Genomic DNA, 18,177 nt, shown 5'->3' with positions numbered 1-18,177 from the left:
AAAATTTGTTGAGTACGTATTTCATTACAAAAATTGGTACCCGCCTGATATTCGACTACCGGTGCATCGCTCAACACCGGACGTCTTATCCGTTCGGCCACGACGAGTTTAAAAATATAAAAAAAAATATAAAATATAAAAATTTCGGCGTTCATTTTTCGCGGCGAAAACAACTAAACTCATTTAATCACTGCACTATTCGCCGCGACTACCGCTCGACTCCGTGGCTTGCGCCGTCCTTATTCATGCATTTGTTTTGCTCGCCCGCCGCATCGTAAGTCGCCCGCGCGATTCGCTCGGTACATTCCGCCGGTCGCTTCGCCGGTCGCCGGTGCGCGTGGCTTGTTAGGTACATTTCTATGCGCTTGTTTTAGTCGCTAGACGCTTCGCCGTTCGCACCGCGCGAATATTCGTATCCGCGAATGTCCCGTGGCCAGGCTGTTAAAGCTCTTAATCTATATTTAAATTAATATTTTAGACAGTCTTCTTAAACGATGCAAAGCTGAACTAATCTCCACTTAATGGACTCAAAAACTACTAAAACTTATTTTTATAACTGGAAAGGCAAGGGCGTTGCATCACACAGCTTAATCTTTTATATATGAAAAATGATAATATGAAATGAAATAAAATGAAGTTGATTAATATGAAACATGGCATAAAATGAAATATTATAATCTCAGTAAAATGGTGGTCATTTACTGAGACTTTTTGGAGCATCCCGAGAAGTCACGTCCAACGGCTTTGTTTCATTTTCCCATATTTGTGCACTTTCACAGACACTAAACAGTTAATAAACCACCGTTATTACTCATTTAAACCTGAAGAAACACTAAATATAACAAATCGCACAAATTCACTCCTCGCATTCCCGCCAAAAAGTCCTTTCTTCACTAAATGACAGACAGGTGAGTGAATAATTCCGTTTATGAAAAAACTTTTTAAAAACTAAAAAGTTTTAAGGGTTTTAAACGTTTTAAATAACTACTAGAAGTTTTTCTTTATTTTGGTATAATACATTTTGTATGTCAGAATAAGTTTAGATATAGGATAAGTTAAGATATATGTACGTTATATAGATTAATTATTACATAATTTTGCTGAGCATTGGTAAAGGAGGTTATAATATTTAATTCTAATGCGACTATATTTCTTGACGGATTGTGTGCGACTGTATTATTTGACGAGTTATATTCGACTGAATTCGTAATGGCTTATTACATTGTAATACTACATGCATGATCAGGGTGCTTAGTGCGAGCTTCTTAACTATCTCGATAGAGTAATAGTTAACTCAAATTTGTATGAAGTAGGAACGTTAGCCGCTTGGGGTTTTTTTTTTTTTTGTCCTTGTAGGCAGACGAGCATACGGCCCACCTGATGGTGAGTGGTTACCGTCGCCCATGGACTTCAGCAATGCCAGGGGCAGAGCCAAGCCGCTGCCTACCGCTTAACACTCTCCACAAGCCTCGTTTGAAGAAGGACATGTCATAGCGCTCGGGAAACACCGTGGGAGCTCATTCCATAGCCGGATGGTACGTGGCAAAAAAGCTTTTTCCAGCTCCATACAAATTTGAGTAACTTTTACGCTATCGAGAATGTTAAAAAACTCGCATTAAGCACGGAGATGACTTTTGCGGGCGCACTAATTATAAACAGGCGTAGCAAAATTTGGTGTTTCGTATTTTTCAAAATGACAAATTGTCCCATAATTTCCCCCTTAATTGTGTAGTGATGAGGTTTCCAAAAGTTCTTCTTTACCGAAAGCGTTCGAGGCATCACTATCAATTATTACATATCGTTCAATCTTCTCATCGTATTTTAACACCCAAATATCCTATCGGAAAACGTAAATGTTAACAAAAAATACAAAATTTTCCCCGACAAAGATTATATACGCAAACTCTTTTGGCATTTTGCGAATCGTTATTATCAAACGTCAAACAGGACTTCAAAATCAAAATGTCGCTATACTAATACTCATATTGTGTTCAAAATATATTATTTTCGAGCTTGTGGGTGTTCCTAAGGTTATCCATATGGTAATATCTGATCAAGAGGTCTCAGACTGATCATCACGCGATGCTAGTCCCCGATATCGGTCTGAGTAACGAGATCCTAGTCAAGGTCATCAGTCCCGAAGGGCAGACGTACGTGGCGAACTTCCAAGAGAACACCCTTATAGAAGAGGTGAAGTTGAAAGCCATCGGTCATTTCTATCCCGACGGAGAAACCAGTTTGGGGCGATACAAAATAATTCGCGTACTCGACGCTAAGACCCTACATGAGTTTCTGACGCTTTTCCAAGAAGAAATCACTACACAGGAGGAACTAATGCTTGTTGAGAGGCGGATACCGGACGCGGGAGCGCTGTGGGATCTTGGGGCGGTCAGGGCGCCACAACAGAGCACTATAGCCGCCGTCACAGCCTCATTACCAACCCCACAGAGCACGGTGAGGCAACCTAACCTACAATCATTGTTATCGACAAACGAACTATCCTTCGAGCTACGAAAGATCCTGATATCCCTCATCGAAGCCGGCGCAAGACTGGCGGCGGCCGGCCGTAATTACGAGTCGTCTTTGGCTCAACTCTGCGCGGCTCTGGACCAGCCGAGGAGAGCTCAACAGACCCTGATTCAAGTGATAACTCCAGAAGAAATAGCGGCCCGACTCAGCGAACAACAATCGCGCGAGGAAGAACCCTCGACCTCCGACAAATCGAACGCGAACGATCTATACGAGCGCGCCGGACATTTGCAACGGTTTTTGGAGAAGTTTCGAGAGTGGAGGGTCAAGATCGCCGATCCTCCTACTCCGGAGGCGATGGCCGCGTTGATGGACCTGGGTTTTTCACACGATGACGCAGATAGAGCGTTGAGGAATACGGGCGGTAATGTGGCCGCCGCTGCTTCTTGGCTGGTCGGGGATAGGGGGTCAAGTGTCTTTGAGTTAGTGGACGGTCTGCCCGATGGTCCTATACTGCAGTCTTTACTGAAGCAGCCTCAGATCCAACGAGGTCTGCTCAATACGAGGATGCTGATAGCTTTCATAGCTATGGTCGGTCAAAGCGGAAGTGCGACGCTGTGGCTGAACTCTCCTCACGGGAGTCCGCTGCTGTCTCAAATCTCGAGAACATATCATTCCGAGAAGTACTGCTCGGCCGTGAATCAGTTCTCGAACGAGATGGAGCAGATTAATCCGTCGACTTCTAGAATGTGACGTTTTTTGTTTTTTTTTAAATTGTGATTGCATTGTATCAATAAAAACTTAATAATATTAGTTTTTTGTTCATTTTATTGTTAAGTTGGGTGAACAAGCTCACGGCCCGCCTGGTGTTAAGTGGTAACCCACCTTGAGACATGAACCCTAATCTCTAGTACGACGCCTGCCCCAGCCTTCGAACTGAAACGCATTACTGCTTCACGGCAAAAATAGGCAGGGTGGTGGTACCTACCCGCGTGGACTCACAAGGCACTCTACTATCAGTGAATTATTTGACTAAGTCAATTGTTGGTGACAATGTAACAATAAATTACATAAGATAAAGTGGCACAACTATAGAATGACAAAGCTAGCATAATGCCACGGTCCCCCCGGCAAGCCGAGGACGCCGGATGGGTGACCGCGAACTCGGCCTGACGTAGCTTTCTTAATAAAATTTAGTAAAACTTTTCAATTTCATGTAACTACAATCTATCTTTCATGTATTATCGGTTAAAGATAGAATAGACACAGTCCACTGAGTTTCTCGCCAGAGCCAAATATATGAAATTATTCTTTTTAATGACAAACTAAAACTTTTTATTTATTGTTAAGATGGGTGCTCGAGCTCACGGCCCACCTGGTGTTAAGTGGTTGAGATATGGGTTCTAATGTCTTAGTTTTTAAAGTACCACGGCTGCCCTTCGAACAGATACATATTACTGCCTCACGGCAGAAATAAGCAGGGTGGAGGCAGTTTCTTTAAGACAATTCCCGGTCATCGTTCTCGTCGCACCGTCGCTTGCGACGAAGGGCTCGGCGAGTAAATTAACCCACAGACACAGCCCACTGAGTTTCTCGCCGGATCTTCTCAGTGGGTCACAATTCCGATCCGGTAGTAGATTCAGTGAAGCACTGCTCTTGCTAGGGCTAGTGTTAGCAATTCTCTCAGGTCGAGCCCGTGAGCTCACCAATAGCCCCGCTACCAACGATTAGGTAGGGATATAATATGTGTTACCTCAGAAATGTTTTGTAGATGAATCGATTTTTTGGAGTATTTTTTACGAAAGCTGTTGTCAGGTCCCTAAAACTGCGATACTTTAAGACAAAAAATTTTTGTGTGTGGAAACTATTGACATCTTGTAGCAGATGCCTCTAAACTTATATGTTGTTAAAGTTAAGGCATTTAATTATTGTATAACTAAACAAAGAACATAAGAAATCATACAAGTCTTTATTTGTTATAGATAAATTGATAAAATTTAATCAGTTTGCGGTTTCTGAAAATTTAAAACATCCTTCATTGAAAATAAAATATAGGATAGTTAATATATTAGTGCCATCTACAAGAGGAATGGAAACTAATCGTGTTGGAAAGCCAACAAATTGGTATAAAACCTTTTTATTGTTGTGGTTGTGGTTTCTGACATTATATTTGAATTTTGAATTTTGGAATGTCTTAGTTTGGTCATTCTCTTTTCATCCGTGCTATTGTACGCGATTTATAAAATTGTAAAAATATACAAATTTTATACGTGCAATCCTCGCGAGTTTATTTATCAAGTTCCCTGCCAATCCTAATCATACAGTCCAATACATAAATTGGTCCGTTACGGCCGAAGAAAAAGGAATTCTATAAAGATAGTAAACACGCCGAGGCGAAGCTGGCGAGCAATATTGAAAGAGCGAAAACCTAATAAATAAATAAAATATATCGGCAAGCCAGGAAGCAATGTAAACTGCAGCGAAGAGGAGCAAGCTAAATTAGGGATTATAACGAGAAGACAAGAGGGCGATACCATTCGCATCCGAAGCCGATCGTCTTTTCTTTATCCCGCGTGTGGTTCACATTTACCATTCCAACGTTCCATTCCAACGAAGACATTTTTGGACGACGCGCCGCAGTGTCGCTACCTACCGGCAAGTCGCGAGTAACCTAGAGACTTTATTTTTTACTATGGAGAATGCTGGACAATCTGCAGCGAAGCTATTTACCACCAAAGTAGTCAACGCAGTGACCGCTAAGGAGAAGCGAGGATGTTACTTCTGCACTGTTACCGGCGACGACCAGCTCGACGTGCGCGACGCGACGCCAGCCTCTAGTCAACCCGTCCAGCCAGAGTAAAGGAACGCCACAGATTATCAACACTAAATTTGGTCACATAATCGCGGGTGGTCTGCCACCTCAACATGAGGTAACGAAAATTGTTTCACTTTTATGTACGTGTGAGTCTGACATTGCTACTACCATAACGAAGTCCAGGGATACCGAGAAGGTTCCAGAAACATTCCTAGAAAAGGATACTGAACATTACATAAGTCGAGGGCTGGGTCCGCGAGAACTTTATTCCTGCTCTATGTGGTGGGATGGGCCTGAGTTCCTGCATAAAAGGGAGTATACATTTAGTCAAAACATAGTAAAAGAAAATTACAGATTTCAGCTACCTCACTCCAGGTCACTTCTTAGTGGGAGCTCCGCTCACTAGCTTCCTTGAACCAGATAGAAACGCCAGTTAATAGACTTAGGTTTTGGCGGCTAGTTGAGAGTATGAAACAGTCATTTTGGAAAACTTGGCATAGGCAATACTTAAATATTTTACAAGCGAGACCGAAATGGCGCGATACCTTACGAGATATTAGTGTAGGTAAGATGGTATTATTGAAGAAACCAAATTCACCTCCTCTTTATTGGCCGTTAGCTAGAATTTGCAAGGTTTTCCCAGGTGGGGATGGTAAAGTACGAGCCTTTGACGTTACTAACCCTAATTCTCGCTCACGACGCGGTCGTGCGCGGACGTGCTTTCCGATCCGTGGCCCGCTTGCGAGCTGCGTCTCTGAACTCACAGCTGTGCTCGACAGTGTAGTGACCGTGAATACATCGTGCTTACAATTCGGTAGTGCGGACGTGCCGATCCGTTGGTCGCTTGCGATTTGCGTCTCGGAGTCCATTTTTGTGCGCTAAAGTTTTGTAACCGCGAACCCACCCTTTACCAACTGCCTTTTTCAAGGCAAAACCAATCGCTACGTTCAGGCTTCCTGTGGCACTCACAGGCTAGCGATTTCCTAACCCTTCCCAAAACAACAGTCTTTTTCAAGACTAGACCCCCCGCTCGCGATTCTGCCTGCTGTAGCACTATACAGCCCGAGCGGGTTCCTTTCCTTTTCCCCGCCGATTGCCGTTTTGACGGCATAGGCATTCCCCCCCCTGCTCCTTGCTGTCCTGCAGCACAGGGGGGTTACAAATCCTATCCGGGGCCTCGCCTTTCGGCGAGTTCAACAAAAGTCCCGGGGCCGCCCCCACCGGGCAAGAAGACCGAAAAAAAAAAAAAAAAAAAAAAAAAAAAAAAAAAAAAAAAAAAAAAAAAAGAAAAAGAAAAAAAAAATGGAAGAAGATTGTGCTAGTGACATTGTCGGGTTCCTCCGGGATAGGTACCCGTCAATTAGGGCCGAGTACCTAGAGTTTAGGGCCGCCCGTGGCAATCCCTCCCCCCCCGCGTCCGTCGCCGCGTACTTCAAACGTGCCTCGGAGGCACGCCGCGCGCCCCCCGCCGCCGCGTCAAGTTCGAGCGCACGTTCCGACGTAGCGACTCACGAAGCGCCTAACGCTACCCCCACCCCCGCGCCCGCGTCGACTACGTCATCGCGCGTTTCGTCCGTCGCGACCTCGATCGTTTCGAGTTCAGGCTCCGATACCGAATCGGAGATGGATTTCGAATCCGCGTCAAGCCCTCAGCCTGGAACTTCGGATGGGTTCCAAACCGTAACGCGCGGTAAAAAGCGTACTCGCGCCGTGGAGTCCCGGAGCTCCACGACGAAGCAGACTAAATCCGCGACCGCCTCCCGCCCGCAGGTAGTCGTGACACCGGAGTCGGACTCCGCTCGCCGTGTAACCCCACCGCCGCGTCCTAAACCCGCGCCCGCTCCTAAAGTAGCTGCCCCGCCCCCGCTGATTCTCCAGGAAAAAACTGCGTGGAACCGCGTTTCCCAGGCCCTTCAGGCAAATAAAATTAATTATACCCATGCGCGTAACGTCGCGCATGGGATTTAGATAAAGGTCGCAACGCCGGGTGACCATAGGGCCCTCTCTTCATACCTCCGAAAGGAGAACATAGGTTTTCACACCTATGCTCTTCAGGAGGACCGCGAGCTCCGCGTAGTAATACGCGGAGTCCCAAAAGAGCTAGATATCGAGTACATTAAGGAGGATCTGACCGCTCAGTCCCTCCCGCTAGTTAGTGTGCACCGGATGCACAGTGGGCGGGGCAAACAGCCCTACAACATGATTCTAGTAGCGCTAGAACCCACCCCGGAGGTCAAAAAGAAGATCGCATGTCTCACGACAATTTGCGGCCTATCCGGGATCTCAATTGAAGCCCCCCATAGACGTGGCACTCCCGGGCAGTGCTACAGATGCCAGCTTTACGGCCACTCGGCTCGTAATTGCCACGCGCGCCCCCGCTGCGTAAAGTGCCTCGGCGACCACGCCACACTAGATTGCTCGCGTGTTAGGGAAACCGCGACCGAACCTCCAAGCTGTGTCCTATGCCTTAAGCAAGGGCACCCCGCGAACTACCGTGGATGTCCTAGGGCTCCGCGAAAACGTCCGACCCACCCAGCCCCCCGAACCGTCGGCCCAAAGACTTCGGCGCCTTCAGTGCCGAAACCCGCCTTCGTGCCGGCTGCAGTTCCCACGGTGTCGGCGTGGAAAAAACCGCTGCCGTATACGAAGGCGGGAACGGAAACCGCACCCCCGCCCCCGCTCGTGACACGCCCCGCGCCCCAGCCCCTGCTCGCACCTCGCCCCGCGCCCGCGTTCCGTCCCCCGCAACCCTCTGCCGTCAACGACTTCGCGCTCGTGCGTGACTTCGTCACCGCAGTCAACTTCGACCGTCTGCGATCGTTCGCAGACGCGATACGTAGGTCGGTAACCCCCGAACAGCGGCTCGCGGCCGCTTTCGATCACATGGACGTCTACGAGTCCGTATCGCGTACGTTATAAAATCTTTACCGATAATCAATGGCGCAAAAAGGTAGAGAAAAACCGTATTCCCTTACGTTAGCATTCTATAATGCTAACGGACTCGCGCGGAAACGCGATCAAATTTTTGAATTCCTCCGCGATAATCTTGTAGATATTCTATTAGTGCAGGAAACCTGTCTGAAGCCCTCGCGTCGCGACCCGAAAGTCGCGAACTACGTCATGGTTAGGAATGACAGACTCACCGCCTCCAAAGGCGGGACTGCCATTTACTATAGACGGGCCCTGCACGTTGTCCCTCTCGATACTCCCTCGCTCTTACATATCGAGGCGTCAGTGTGCCGTATCTCGCTGACGGGACACCAGCCGATCGTCATCGCATCCGTTTATCTCCCCCCGGACAAGCCCCTTCTGAGCAGTGACATCGAGTCACTGTTCGGCATGGGAGACTCTGTCATCCTGGCAGGCGATCTAAATTGCCACCACACTAGGTGGAACTGCCATCGTACAAACGTCAACGGTAGGCGTCTCGACGCGTTTATAGACGACCTCACCTTTGAAATAGTCGGTCCCCCAACTCCAACATGTTATCCGTATAACATCGCGCTCCGTCCGAGCACTATAGACCTGGCATTGCTTAGGAACGTAACTCTGCGCTTGCGTTCCATCGAAGCAATGTCAGAGCTCGACTCAGACCACCGACCTGTCGTTATGCAGCTCGGTCGCCCTCACAACCCAGTCACTGTTACGAGGACCATGGTGGATTGGAATAAGCTGGGCACGTGCCTAGCCGACACCGCTCCGCCAATCCTCCCTTGCGGCCCGGATTCGAATCCATCCCCCGAGGACACCGTCGAATCCATAAACATCATTACCGATCACATCTCTTCCGCGATCATTAGATCTTCAAAAGAAGTCGACGTGGAGGACAGCTTCCACCGCATCAGACTCTCCCCCGATCTTAGGAATCTCTTAAGAGTTAGGAACGCGGCAATCCGGGCCTACGATCGTCTTCCCACGCATTCAAACCGGATTCGGATGCGTCGTCTACAACGCGAAGTCCACTCCCGCTTAAGCGACGCGCGTAACGATAATTGGCATAGTTATCTAGAACAACTCGCGCCCTCCCACCAAGCATACTGGCGACTAGCTAGGACTCTCAAATCCGAAACTACCGCTACTATGCCTCCCCTCATACGCCCTTCAGGCCAACCACCGGCATTCGATGACGATGACAAGGCTGAGCTGCTGGCCGATGCACTGCAAGAGCAGTGCACCACCAGCACTCAACACGCGGACCCCGAACACACCGAGTTAGTCGACAGGGAGGTCGAGCGCAGAGCTTCCCTGCCGCCCTCGGACGCGTTACCCCCCATTACCACTGACGAAGTTAGAGACGCGATCCACAACCTCCAACCTAGGAAGGCACCCGGCTCCGACGGCATCCACAACCGCGCGCTAAAATTTTTGCCAGTCCAACTGATAGCAATGTTGGCTACAATTTTAAATGCCGCTATGACGCACTGCATCTTTCCCGCGGTGTGGAAAGAAGCGGACGTTATCGGTATACATAAGCCGGGCAAACCGACAAACGAAACTTCTAGTTACCGTCCGATTAGTCTCCTCTCGACGATAGGAAAAATTTACGAACGGCTCCTTAGGAAACGCCTCTGGGATTTTGTTACCGCGAACAAAATTCTCATTGACGAACAGTTCGGATTCCGCTCTAAACACTCGTGCGTACAACAAGTGCACCGCCTCACGGAGCACATTCTGATAGGACTAAATAGGCGTAAACAAATCCCGACCGGCGCCCTCTTCTTCGACATCGCGAAGGCGTTCGACAAAGTCTGGCACAACGGTTTAATTTATAAACTGTACAACATGGGAGTGCCAGACAGACTCGTGCTCATCATACGAGACTTCTTGTCGAACCGTTCGTTTCGATATCGAGTAGAGGGAACTCGTTCTCGTCCCCGTCAACTGACCGCCGGAGTCCCGCAAGGCTCCGCGCTCTCCCCGTTATTATTTAGTTTGTATATCAATGATATACCCCGGTCTCCGGAGACCCATCTAGCGCTCTTCGCCGATGACACGGCTATCTACTACTCGTGTAGGAAGATGTCGCTGCTTCATCGGCGACTCCAGATCGCAGTAGCCACCATGGGACAGTGGTTCCGGAAGTGGCGAATAGACATCAACCCCACGAAAAGCGCAGCGGTGCTCTTCAAAAGGGGTCGCCCTCCGAACATCACTTCGAGCATCCCACTCCGTAGTAGGCGCGCAAACACCTCCGCCGTTAGTCCCATCACTCTCTTTGGCCAGCCCATTCCGTGGGTCTCGAAGGTCAAATATCTAGGCGTCACCCTCGACAGAGGGATGACATTCCGTCCCCATATAAAAACGGTACGCGACCGCGCCGCGTTTATTCTAGGACGACTCTATCCAATGCTTTGTAGTCGAAGCAAACTGTCCCTCCGCAATAAGTTAACTCTCTACAAAACTTGTATACGCCCCGTCATGACGTATGCAAGCGTAGTGTTCGCTCACGCAGCCCGCACCAACTTGAAATCCCTTCAGGTTATTCAATCACGATTCTGCAGGATAGCCGTCGGAGCGCCTTGGTTCCTTAGGAATGTGGATCTCCACGACGACCTGGAGCTCGACTCTTTTAGTAAGTATCTACAGTCGGCATCGCTGCGCCATTTTGAGAAGGCGGCACGACATGAGAACCCTCTCATCGTAGCCGCTGGAAATTACATACCCGACCCAGTAGACCGAATGGTAAACCGTCGACGTCGCCCAAAGCACGTCATTACGGATCCTCCTGATCCATTAACGGTGCTTTTAGGCACCACAAGCACCGGTCACCGTCCTCGTCGAACCCGTCGCTTGCGACGAAGGGCTCGACGAGTGAACTAACCCATAGACACAGCCCACTGAGTTTCTCGCCGGATCTTCTCAGTGGGTCGCGTTTCCGATCCGGTGGTAGATTCTGCGAAGCACTGCTCTTGCTAGGGTCAGTGTTAGCAACACTCCGGTTGAGCCCCGCGAGCTCACCTACAAACGTTAGGGCGAAGCTGAAATAGCCTCTCAAGGCTATCAGAATAGGTAGGAAAAAAAAAAAAAAAAAAAAATACTAACCCTAGCGGCAAAGCTTATAGAAGGTCACTGTCAGGTGTATGTTTGTTACCTTTTGATAATAATTGTGTTATTAATGTCTAGCTAAAAAGATGTCTAAGTTCTGTTAATTAATTTAATTTAATACATTGTTTTACACAAAAGCTTTTCAATTTAAATGTTGAAGTCAATTTATATAGTGTTACCCTTCTGAAATATGTGTTATTGTTTTAAATATAATTAAATTCTTATTGGAGTTTTTAAAAAAGAACTTGATCTTAAAAAAATGCTTTTAATGTATTTTATATTTTATTTATAAGGTCACAGAACATGCGAATGTAGCTATATATATGTCTAGGTATACAGATTCCTTAATGTATTTTTTGAGCTCACATTTGTATTTTTAATATGATGTACTGATAAAAGGCTATCTTTGCATTTCTCATTTTGTGTCTAAAGTGAATTCTTAAATGTTAAATTTTATCATAGATGATTTAAAAAATTGTCTTTATCCCATAAACAAATGGTGAGTGTAAGTTATTACATTAATGTAGTATTGTATAACTTGAAAATATATCATTTCTGAGGTCGCAGCATGTTGGAAACCCAACAAATTGGTATAAAACCTTTTTATTGTTGTGGTTAAATTAAAATTCAACATTACATTTGAATTTTGAATTTTGGAATGTCTTAGTTTGGTCATTCTCTTTTCATCCGTGCTATTGTACGCGATTTATAACATTTCTAAAATATACAAATTTTATACGTGCAATCCTCGCGAGTTTATTTATCAAGTTCCCTGCCAATCCTAATCATACAGTCCACTACAATCGAAGTGAAGCCATCTAGTGACCGGCGCCAGTAAACATGTTGGTTGAGTGCTTGAGTTGCTTATCTATTACTAGTTTATGTCTATTATCTATGGCTGTTGTTTCCCATGCGTGTCTTGTTTGTTTCATCAAGATATGACCAGTTGTTTTCGAATTATACTTAATAATGCATATTGAAATGACTTTCGACTACATTGATGATATTGTTCTGTTACGTCGGTAAGAGTAACGCCATCTATCGCCTAGCCGAAATCAAAGGTACTCGAAAGGTCGAGAAAGATCGAGAAGTACAACGCCATCTATTGTCAGATAGCGGAAACACAATACTCGACTCGTGGAATAATCTCGATACTTCTAGGGATGTCATATCGACTATAAAAGCGTTGCAGAGATGGTACGTGTCAGCTAGTAATCGGAACTACTCGAAGCGAAACAGCGAACGGATCACCTGAAGCGAAGCGGAAGAAGCGAATTGAGAATTTTAAAGTGTTTGTGAAATAATTTAAGTGTTTTAAGTGATAAATACAGTTTTAAGTTGTACTTTGGTGGAACATTTGTATATATTATTGTATGTATATATTATTATGTATGTATGTATATACTTTTTGTAACTTAATATAAATTTCATTGCACCTACCACTATCCACTCTGCATTACCTTTGGTTGACTGGTAGAGAATGCCTTAGGCATTAAGTCCGCCAATGTAAATTTTACATGAAGTGTAATAAATAGATAAACAAACATTTAATTTTATTTATCCCGAACCCCAGCGCGTAACAGCTCTTTTTGTTTCGTGGAAGTATTTTTACACGCTTTGTATTAGCTTCACTTGTATGTATGTTTGTATGTTTGTAACTGACTCCTTTAGACGCGTATTTGACCCACTTTAAACGCCCAGATTTCATTCAAACTTTGTAGATTTATCGAGCACCGATGACAATACACGAATTTGATAAGATTATTTCGTTGTTATTCTTGTCAAAATGTTTCATTATTATGTAGTTGTGTTATTACCGCTTTGACCGCCGCGTAGGTCACCGATGCCCTACGCGGCGCACTGAAGTAATAATATCGATTTATGTTACTAAGCGCCTGCATTGTCTAACATTCGCTTCGGTTCACCCTCGCAGGCACAGTATGCTTACGTAAATTACAGGAAGGTCCCAGGTCTGTACTGGAGTGGAGGGGACGTGATACACGACAATGGCTTCGGCTGTTACGCCCAAAGGGGAAGACGGACGCCCATCGGAGCCGAGAACTATCACTACTCACATTCTCTTCCCGGTTAGATGCTGCAGTGGAGTTTTTTTTATATGTATATTTAAATATATACTTTTTTATTTTTTACATGGTTGGACGATCTCACAGCCCACCTGGTGTTAAGTGGTTAATGGAGCCCATAGACATTTACAACGTAAATGCGCCACCCAACTTGAGATATAAGTTCTAAGATCTCAGTATAGTTACAACGGCTGCCCCACCCTTCAAACCGAAACGCATTACTGCTTCACGGCAGAAATAGGCAGGGCGGTGTACCTACCCGTGCGGACTCACGAGAGGTCCACCAGTAATTACGCAAATTATAATTTTGCGTATGCGTTGTTTGATTTTTATTACACGATGTTATTCCTTCACCGTGGAAGTCAATCGTGAACATTTGTTGAGTACGTATTTCATTAGAAAAAATTGGTACCTGCCTGCGGGATTCGAACACCGGTGCATCGCTTCAACACGAATGCACCGGACGTCTTATCCTTTAGGCCACCACTGAGATTCATCATCTCATCTCATTTAATTTATTTCATTTCATGCCATGTTTCATATTAATCAACTTCATTCCACTTAATATTATCATTTTTCATATAGTGCAGTTTTCATTAAAATTAAAATAAGACTTGACTAAAGGTCTTAGTTACCAGATCATAAAATTCATTTAAAAAAAGTGTTCTTCTGTTGTTGTAGGTCTTCTGTCGATGCGCGTGACAAAAGACGATGAAATGTGCGGCATATTTAATATAACCTTCAAACCGCTGCCTCAATTCGATCTACGGAACGTTGTCTTTGGAAGAGTGAGTGTTTGTTTTTTTTTATTTCGAAGGGCAACGGTATTTATAACTTAACAGTCACTCTGATCATGCCTTTAGAGTATTTAGTGTTTTTTTTTCCATAACTTAATTCGTGAATAGAACTTTTGGAATTCGCGTTTTCGATGGAGCACACTGCGTTATTTCGCCACGGGTCTGGAGAGAAAAATGTGCTTATTTAAATATTCGCGTTTACCGTGGTATGCAGTCGACGTCGCCCTAAGCACATCATATCGGATCCTCCCGATCCACTAACGGTGTCTTTAGGTACCTCAAACACCGGTCACCGTCCTCGTCGAACCCGTCGCTTGCGACGAAAGGCTCGGCGAGTAAATTAACCCACAGACACAGCTCTCTGAGTTTCTCGCCGGATCTTTTCAGGGGGTTGCGTTTCCGATCCGGTGGTAGATTCTGCGAAGCACTGCTCTTGCTAGGGTTAGTGTTAGCAACGTCCTCAGGTTTGAGCCCCGTGAACTCATCACCTACTCGTCAGGTTACCAGCTTAGGTAGTTAAAAAAAAAAAAAAAACGGGCTCGCTCTACTCTTTACTAAAAAGATAAGTATCTATGTTGAATTAACAAAGTAAACATTGTTTTTAGCTAACAAATACATGGGAGGTTTACCTTATTCTAAGTAATATAATATGTCGGAGGAGAAACGCCGAAGGAATGTTTTTAAAAAGTGTGACGTCACCATTGCTGACGTCACGGTCATTAAGTTCTCGACGATGACTCATGTTTGGGCTTCCAAAACAAAACTTCACCAGAACTTCACAATAACTGCGTATATTTCACGAGAAGCGTGACAACGTTCAGAGAGATCCGTACTGTACTACGGCTCGGACACGAATGAATCAACGCTTTTTTTTTTTTTTTTTTTTTTTTTTTCCTACCTAAGCTGAGAGCCTTGAGAGGCTATATCAGCGTAACCCTAACTTTAGTAGGTGAGCTCACGGGGCTCAAACCTGACGATGTTGCTAACACGAACCCTAGCAAGAGTCGTGCTTCGCAGAATCTACCACCGGATCGGAAACGCGACCCACTGAGAAGATCCGGCGAGAAACTCAGTGGGCTGTGTCTGAGAGTTAATTTACTCGTCGAGCCCTTCGTCGCAAGCGACGGGTTCGACGAGAACGGTGACCGGTGCTTGAAGTACCTAAAAGCACCGTTAGTGGATCGGGAGGATCCGAGATGACGTGTTTTGGGCGACGTCGACTGCTTTCCATTCTGTCCGCAGGATCGGGAATGTAGTTACCGGCGGCCACGATGAGAGGGTTCTCGTGTCGTGCCGCTTTATCGAAGTGGCGCATGGACGCCGACTGAAGATACTTACTGATGGACTCTAAGTCCAGGTCGTCATGGAGGTCGACGTTCCTGACGAACCACGGGGCTCCGACGGCTATCCTGCAAAAACGGGATTGAATAATTTGAAATGTTTTTAGGTGTATGCGGGCCGCGTGAGCGAACACTACACTTGCATAGGTCATGACGGGGCGTATGCAAGTTTTGTAGAGTGTCACCTTATTTCTAAGGGACATTTTACTTCGCCTACATATCATCGGGTAGAGACGTCCTAGAATGAAGGCGGCACGGTCGCGTACCGTCTTAATGTGGGGGCGGAATGTCATCCTACTGTCGAGGGTGACGCCTAAATATTTGACCTTCGGGGCCCACGGTATGGGCTGGTCGAACATCATGATTGGGCGAACGGCGGGGGCGGGGGTGTTGACGCGCCTAGTCGGGAGAGGGATGCTCAGCGTGGTGTTCGGAGGGCGACCCCTTTTGAAGAGCACCGCTGTGCTTTTCGTGGGGTTGATGTCGATGCGCCACTTCCGGAACCACTGTCCCATGGTGGTAGCTGCGGTCTGAAGTCGTCGATGAAGCAACGCCTTCTTCCTACACGAGTAGTAGATGGCGGTGTCATCGGCGAAGAGCGCCAGATGGGTCTCCGGAGACCGGGGTATATCGTTGATATACAAACTGAATAGTAACGGGGAGAGGGCGGAGCCTTGCGGGACTCCGGCTGTGACGTGGCGGGGCCGGGAACGCGTTCCCTCGACTCGATATCGGAACGAACGGTTCGACAAGTAGTCTCGTATGATGAGCACGAGTCTGTCTGGCACTCCCATGTTATACAGTTTGTATATCAAACCGTTGTGCCAGACTTTGTCGAACGCCTTCGCTATATCGAAGAAGAGGGCTCCTGTCGGAATGGGAATCAACGCTAGACAGCACGGCCGTATTTATAGGACTTTACACGTCAGCGTGTTGACAAGTATTAAACACGTGAGCGTGTTTACAAGATTTTAAAGTATTGAAATTACAATAAAAGGGACTGTTTAACATCAATTTCTTATCACAGAGTAATTAGTTGATGATCAGTAGGTAAATAGTCATATTTGCGCCGACATATATTATGTCTAAAAGTCGATGTGTATGAGCTCCCTGCATACTCCGAAACGGCTGGTCATATTTCGATGACATTTTCAGGACATCCTTAGATTGACCTTAGCCCGTGATTGTCTGAAGTAGTAGCGAGCGAAACAGAGCTTAGTATAAGATCAGAGCAAAACGAGCCGGGTTTTGCTTTTGAAAATTGTACCCTAAGATCATTACATCGAGAGGTGAAAGGCTATTTGGTTTAAGAGACATTTACCTTTGTAATTAAAGGTCCGTTTTATTTTGTATTAGCATCAACAATTCGACGATTTTTAATCGAACTTCAGTAATATTTATCACATTCAGTTAGTTAAAAAGAGTTGTTTTGTCATTATATTTTTTCGTATTAAACTTTAAATGGCTCTCATGTAAACTTGCAAAAATGTCGCTTAAACCAAATAGCCTTTAATCCGTTAACATGTATGAAAATTATTTCTGATCATTTTTACATAAAAAAATTTTCAGGTAATTCTGCCGTGCGAGACTTTTGAAGTGATTCGTGGCTTAGGCGCCCCGCTCAGTTCGCGTCCGGTGGTGGAGATATCGGCGGCAAAACACCGCGTCGACAACCGCTGGCTGTACGGAAAGCCTAATAGTAGAATTAAAAACTGATGTACGATTTATTTTCCAATAATAAAGATATGTTTGTCTTCGTGGATTTTTTTTTATCAAAATCGAAATTAGCTTTACAATAAGGTTATTGTATTTTTTTAGGTTATAAAAAGAACAGGTGCAAAAATATTTCGCATCTGTAACGTTAATCTCAAAAACTAAAATACGTATTCTTTTGAAAATAACTCACATGTGCCATATAGGTACACCAATATACCAGCTTTGACGAGTTAGCTATGTCTATGGAAGATAAAGGCCCACTGAGTGTCTCGCCGGATCTTCTCAGTGGGTCGCGATTCCGATCCGGTGGTAGATTCTGCGAAGCACGGCTCTTGCTAGGGTCAGTGTTAGCAACTCTCCGGTTTGAGCCCCGTGAGCTCACCTACACACGTTAGGGTGAAGCTGAAATAGCCTCTCAAGGCTATCAGCATAGGTAAGAGAAAAAAAGACGTCGGAATAATTTAAAATTTGAATACGCATCAAGGAAGGATGAAAGTGCAAAAATGTTATACTCTAACCAGAGTGCTTAGTGCGAGTTTTTTAACGCTCTCGATAGCGTAAAAGTTAACCCAATTTTGTATGCAGTTGGAACAGCGCCCCTAGCGGCAAACGTACGCAAACGATCCCATTCCATACAAATATGAGCTAACTTTTACGCTATCGAGAACGTTAAAAAGCTCGCACTAAGCACACGGAATTACAAAGATAAAAAAACGTAAAAATGTAAATGGGAATAAAACGACTGAATTTTTTATTGCTTAGATGTGTGGACGAGCTCACAGCCCACCTGGTGTTAAGTGGTTACTGGAGCCCATAGAAATCTGCAGCTTAAATGCGCCACCCACCTTGAGATATAAGTTCTAAGGTCTCAGTATAGTTACAACGGCTGCCCCACCCTTCAAACCGAAACG

General features: G+C 45.6%; 1 protein-coding gene across 1 annotated transcript; it reads left to right on the top strand.

Moving 5' to 3' along the window:
* The first annotated feature begins 1,368 nt into the window (after positions 1-1,368).
* Positions 1,369-17,304, top strand: Kpc2 (Kip1 ubiquitination-promoting complex subunit 2). The gene is made up of 4 exons (XM_089737965.1): positions 1,369-3,203; positions 13,289-13,416; positions 14,095-14,201; positions 17,120-17,304. Exons 1-4 carry the CDS (start codon positions 2,083-2,085, stop codon positions 17,264-17,266), a joined length of 1,503 nt encoding a protein of 500 aa, XP_089594091.1. The 5' UTR covers positions 1,369-2,082; the 3' UTR covers positions 17,267-17,304.
* The last annotated feature ends 873 nt before the right edge of the window (positions 17,305-18,177 follow it).

Source organism: Bombyx mandarina, chromosome 24 (assembly GCF_030267445.1).
Source record: "Bombyx mandarina strain Sakado chromosome 24, ASM3026744v2".
NCBI classification, from domain to species: Eukaryota; Metazoa; Arthropoda; class Insecta; order Lepidoptera; family Bombycidae; genus Bombyx; species Bombyx mandarina.
Note: the sequence above shows the minus strand (reverse complement) of the source record. Positions and strands in the feature narration are given on the sequence as shown.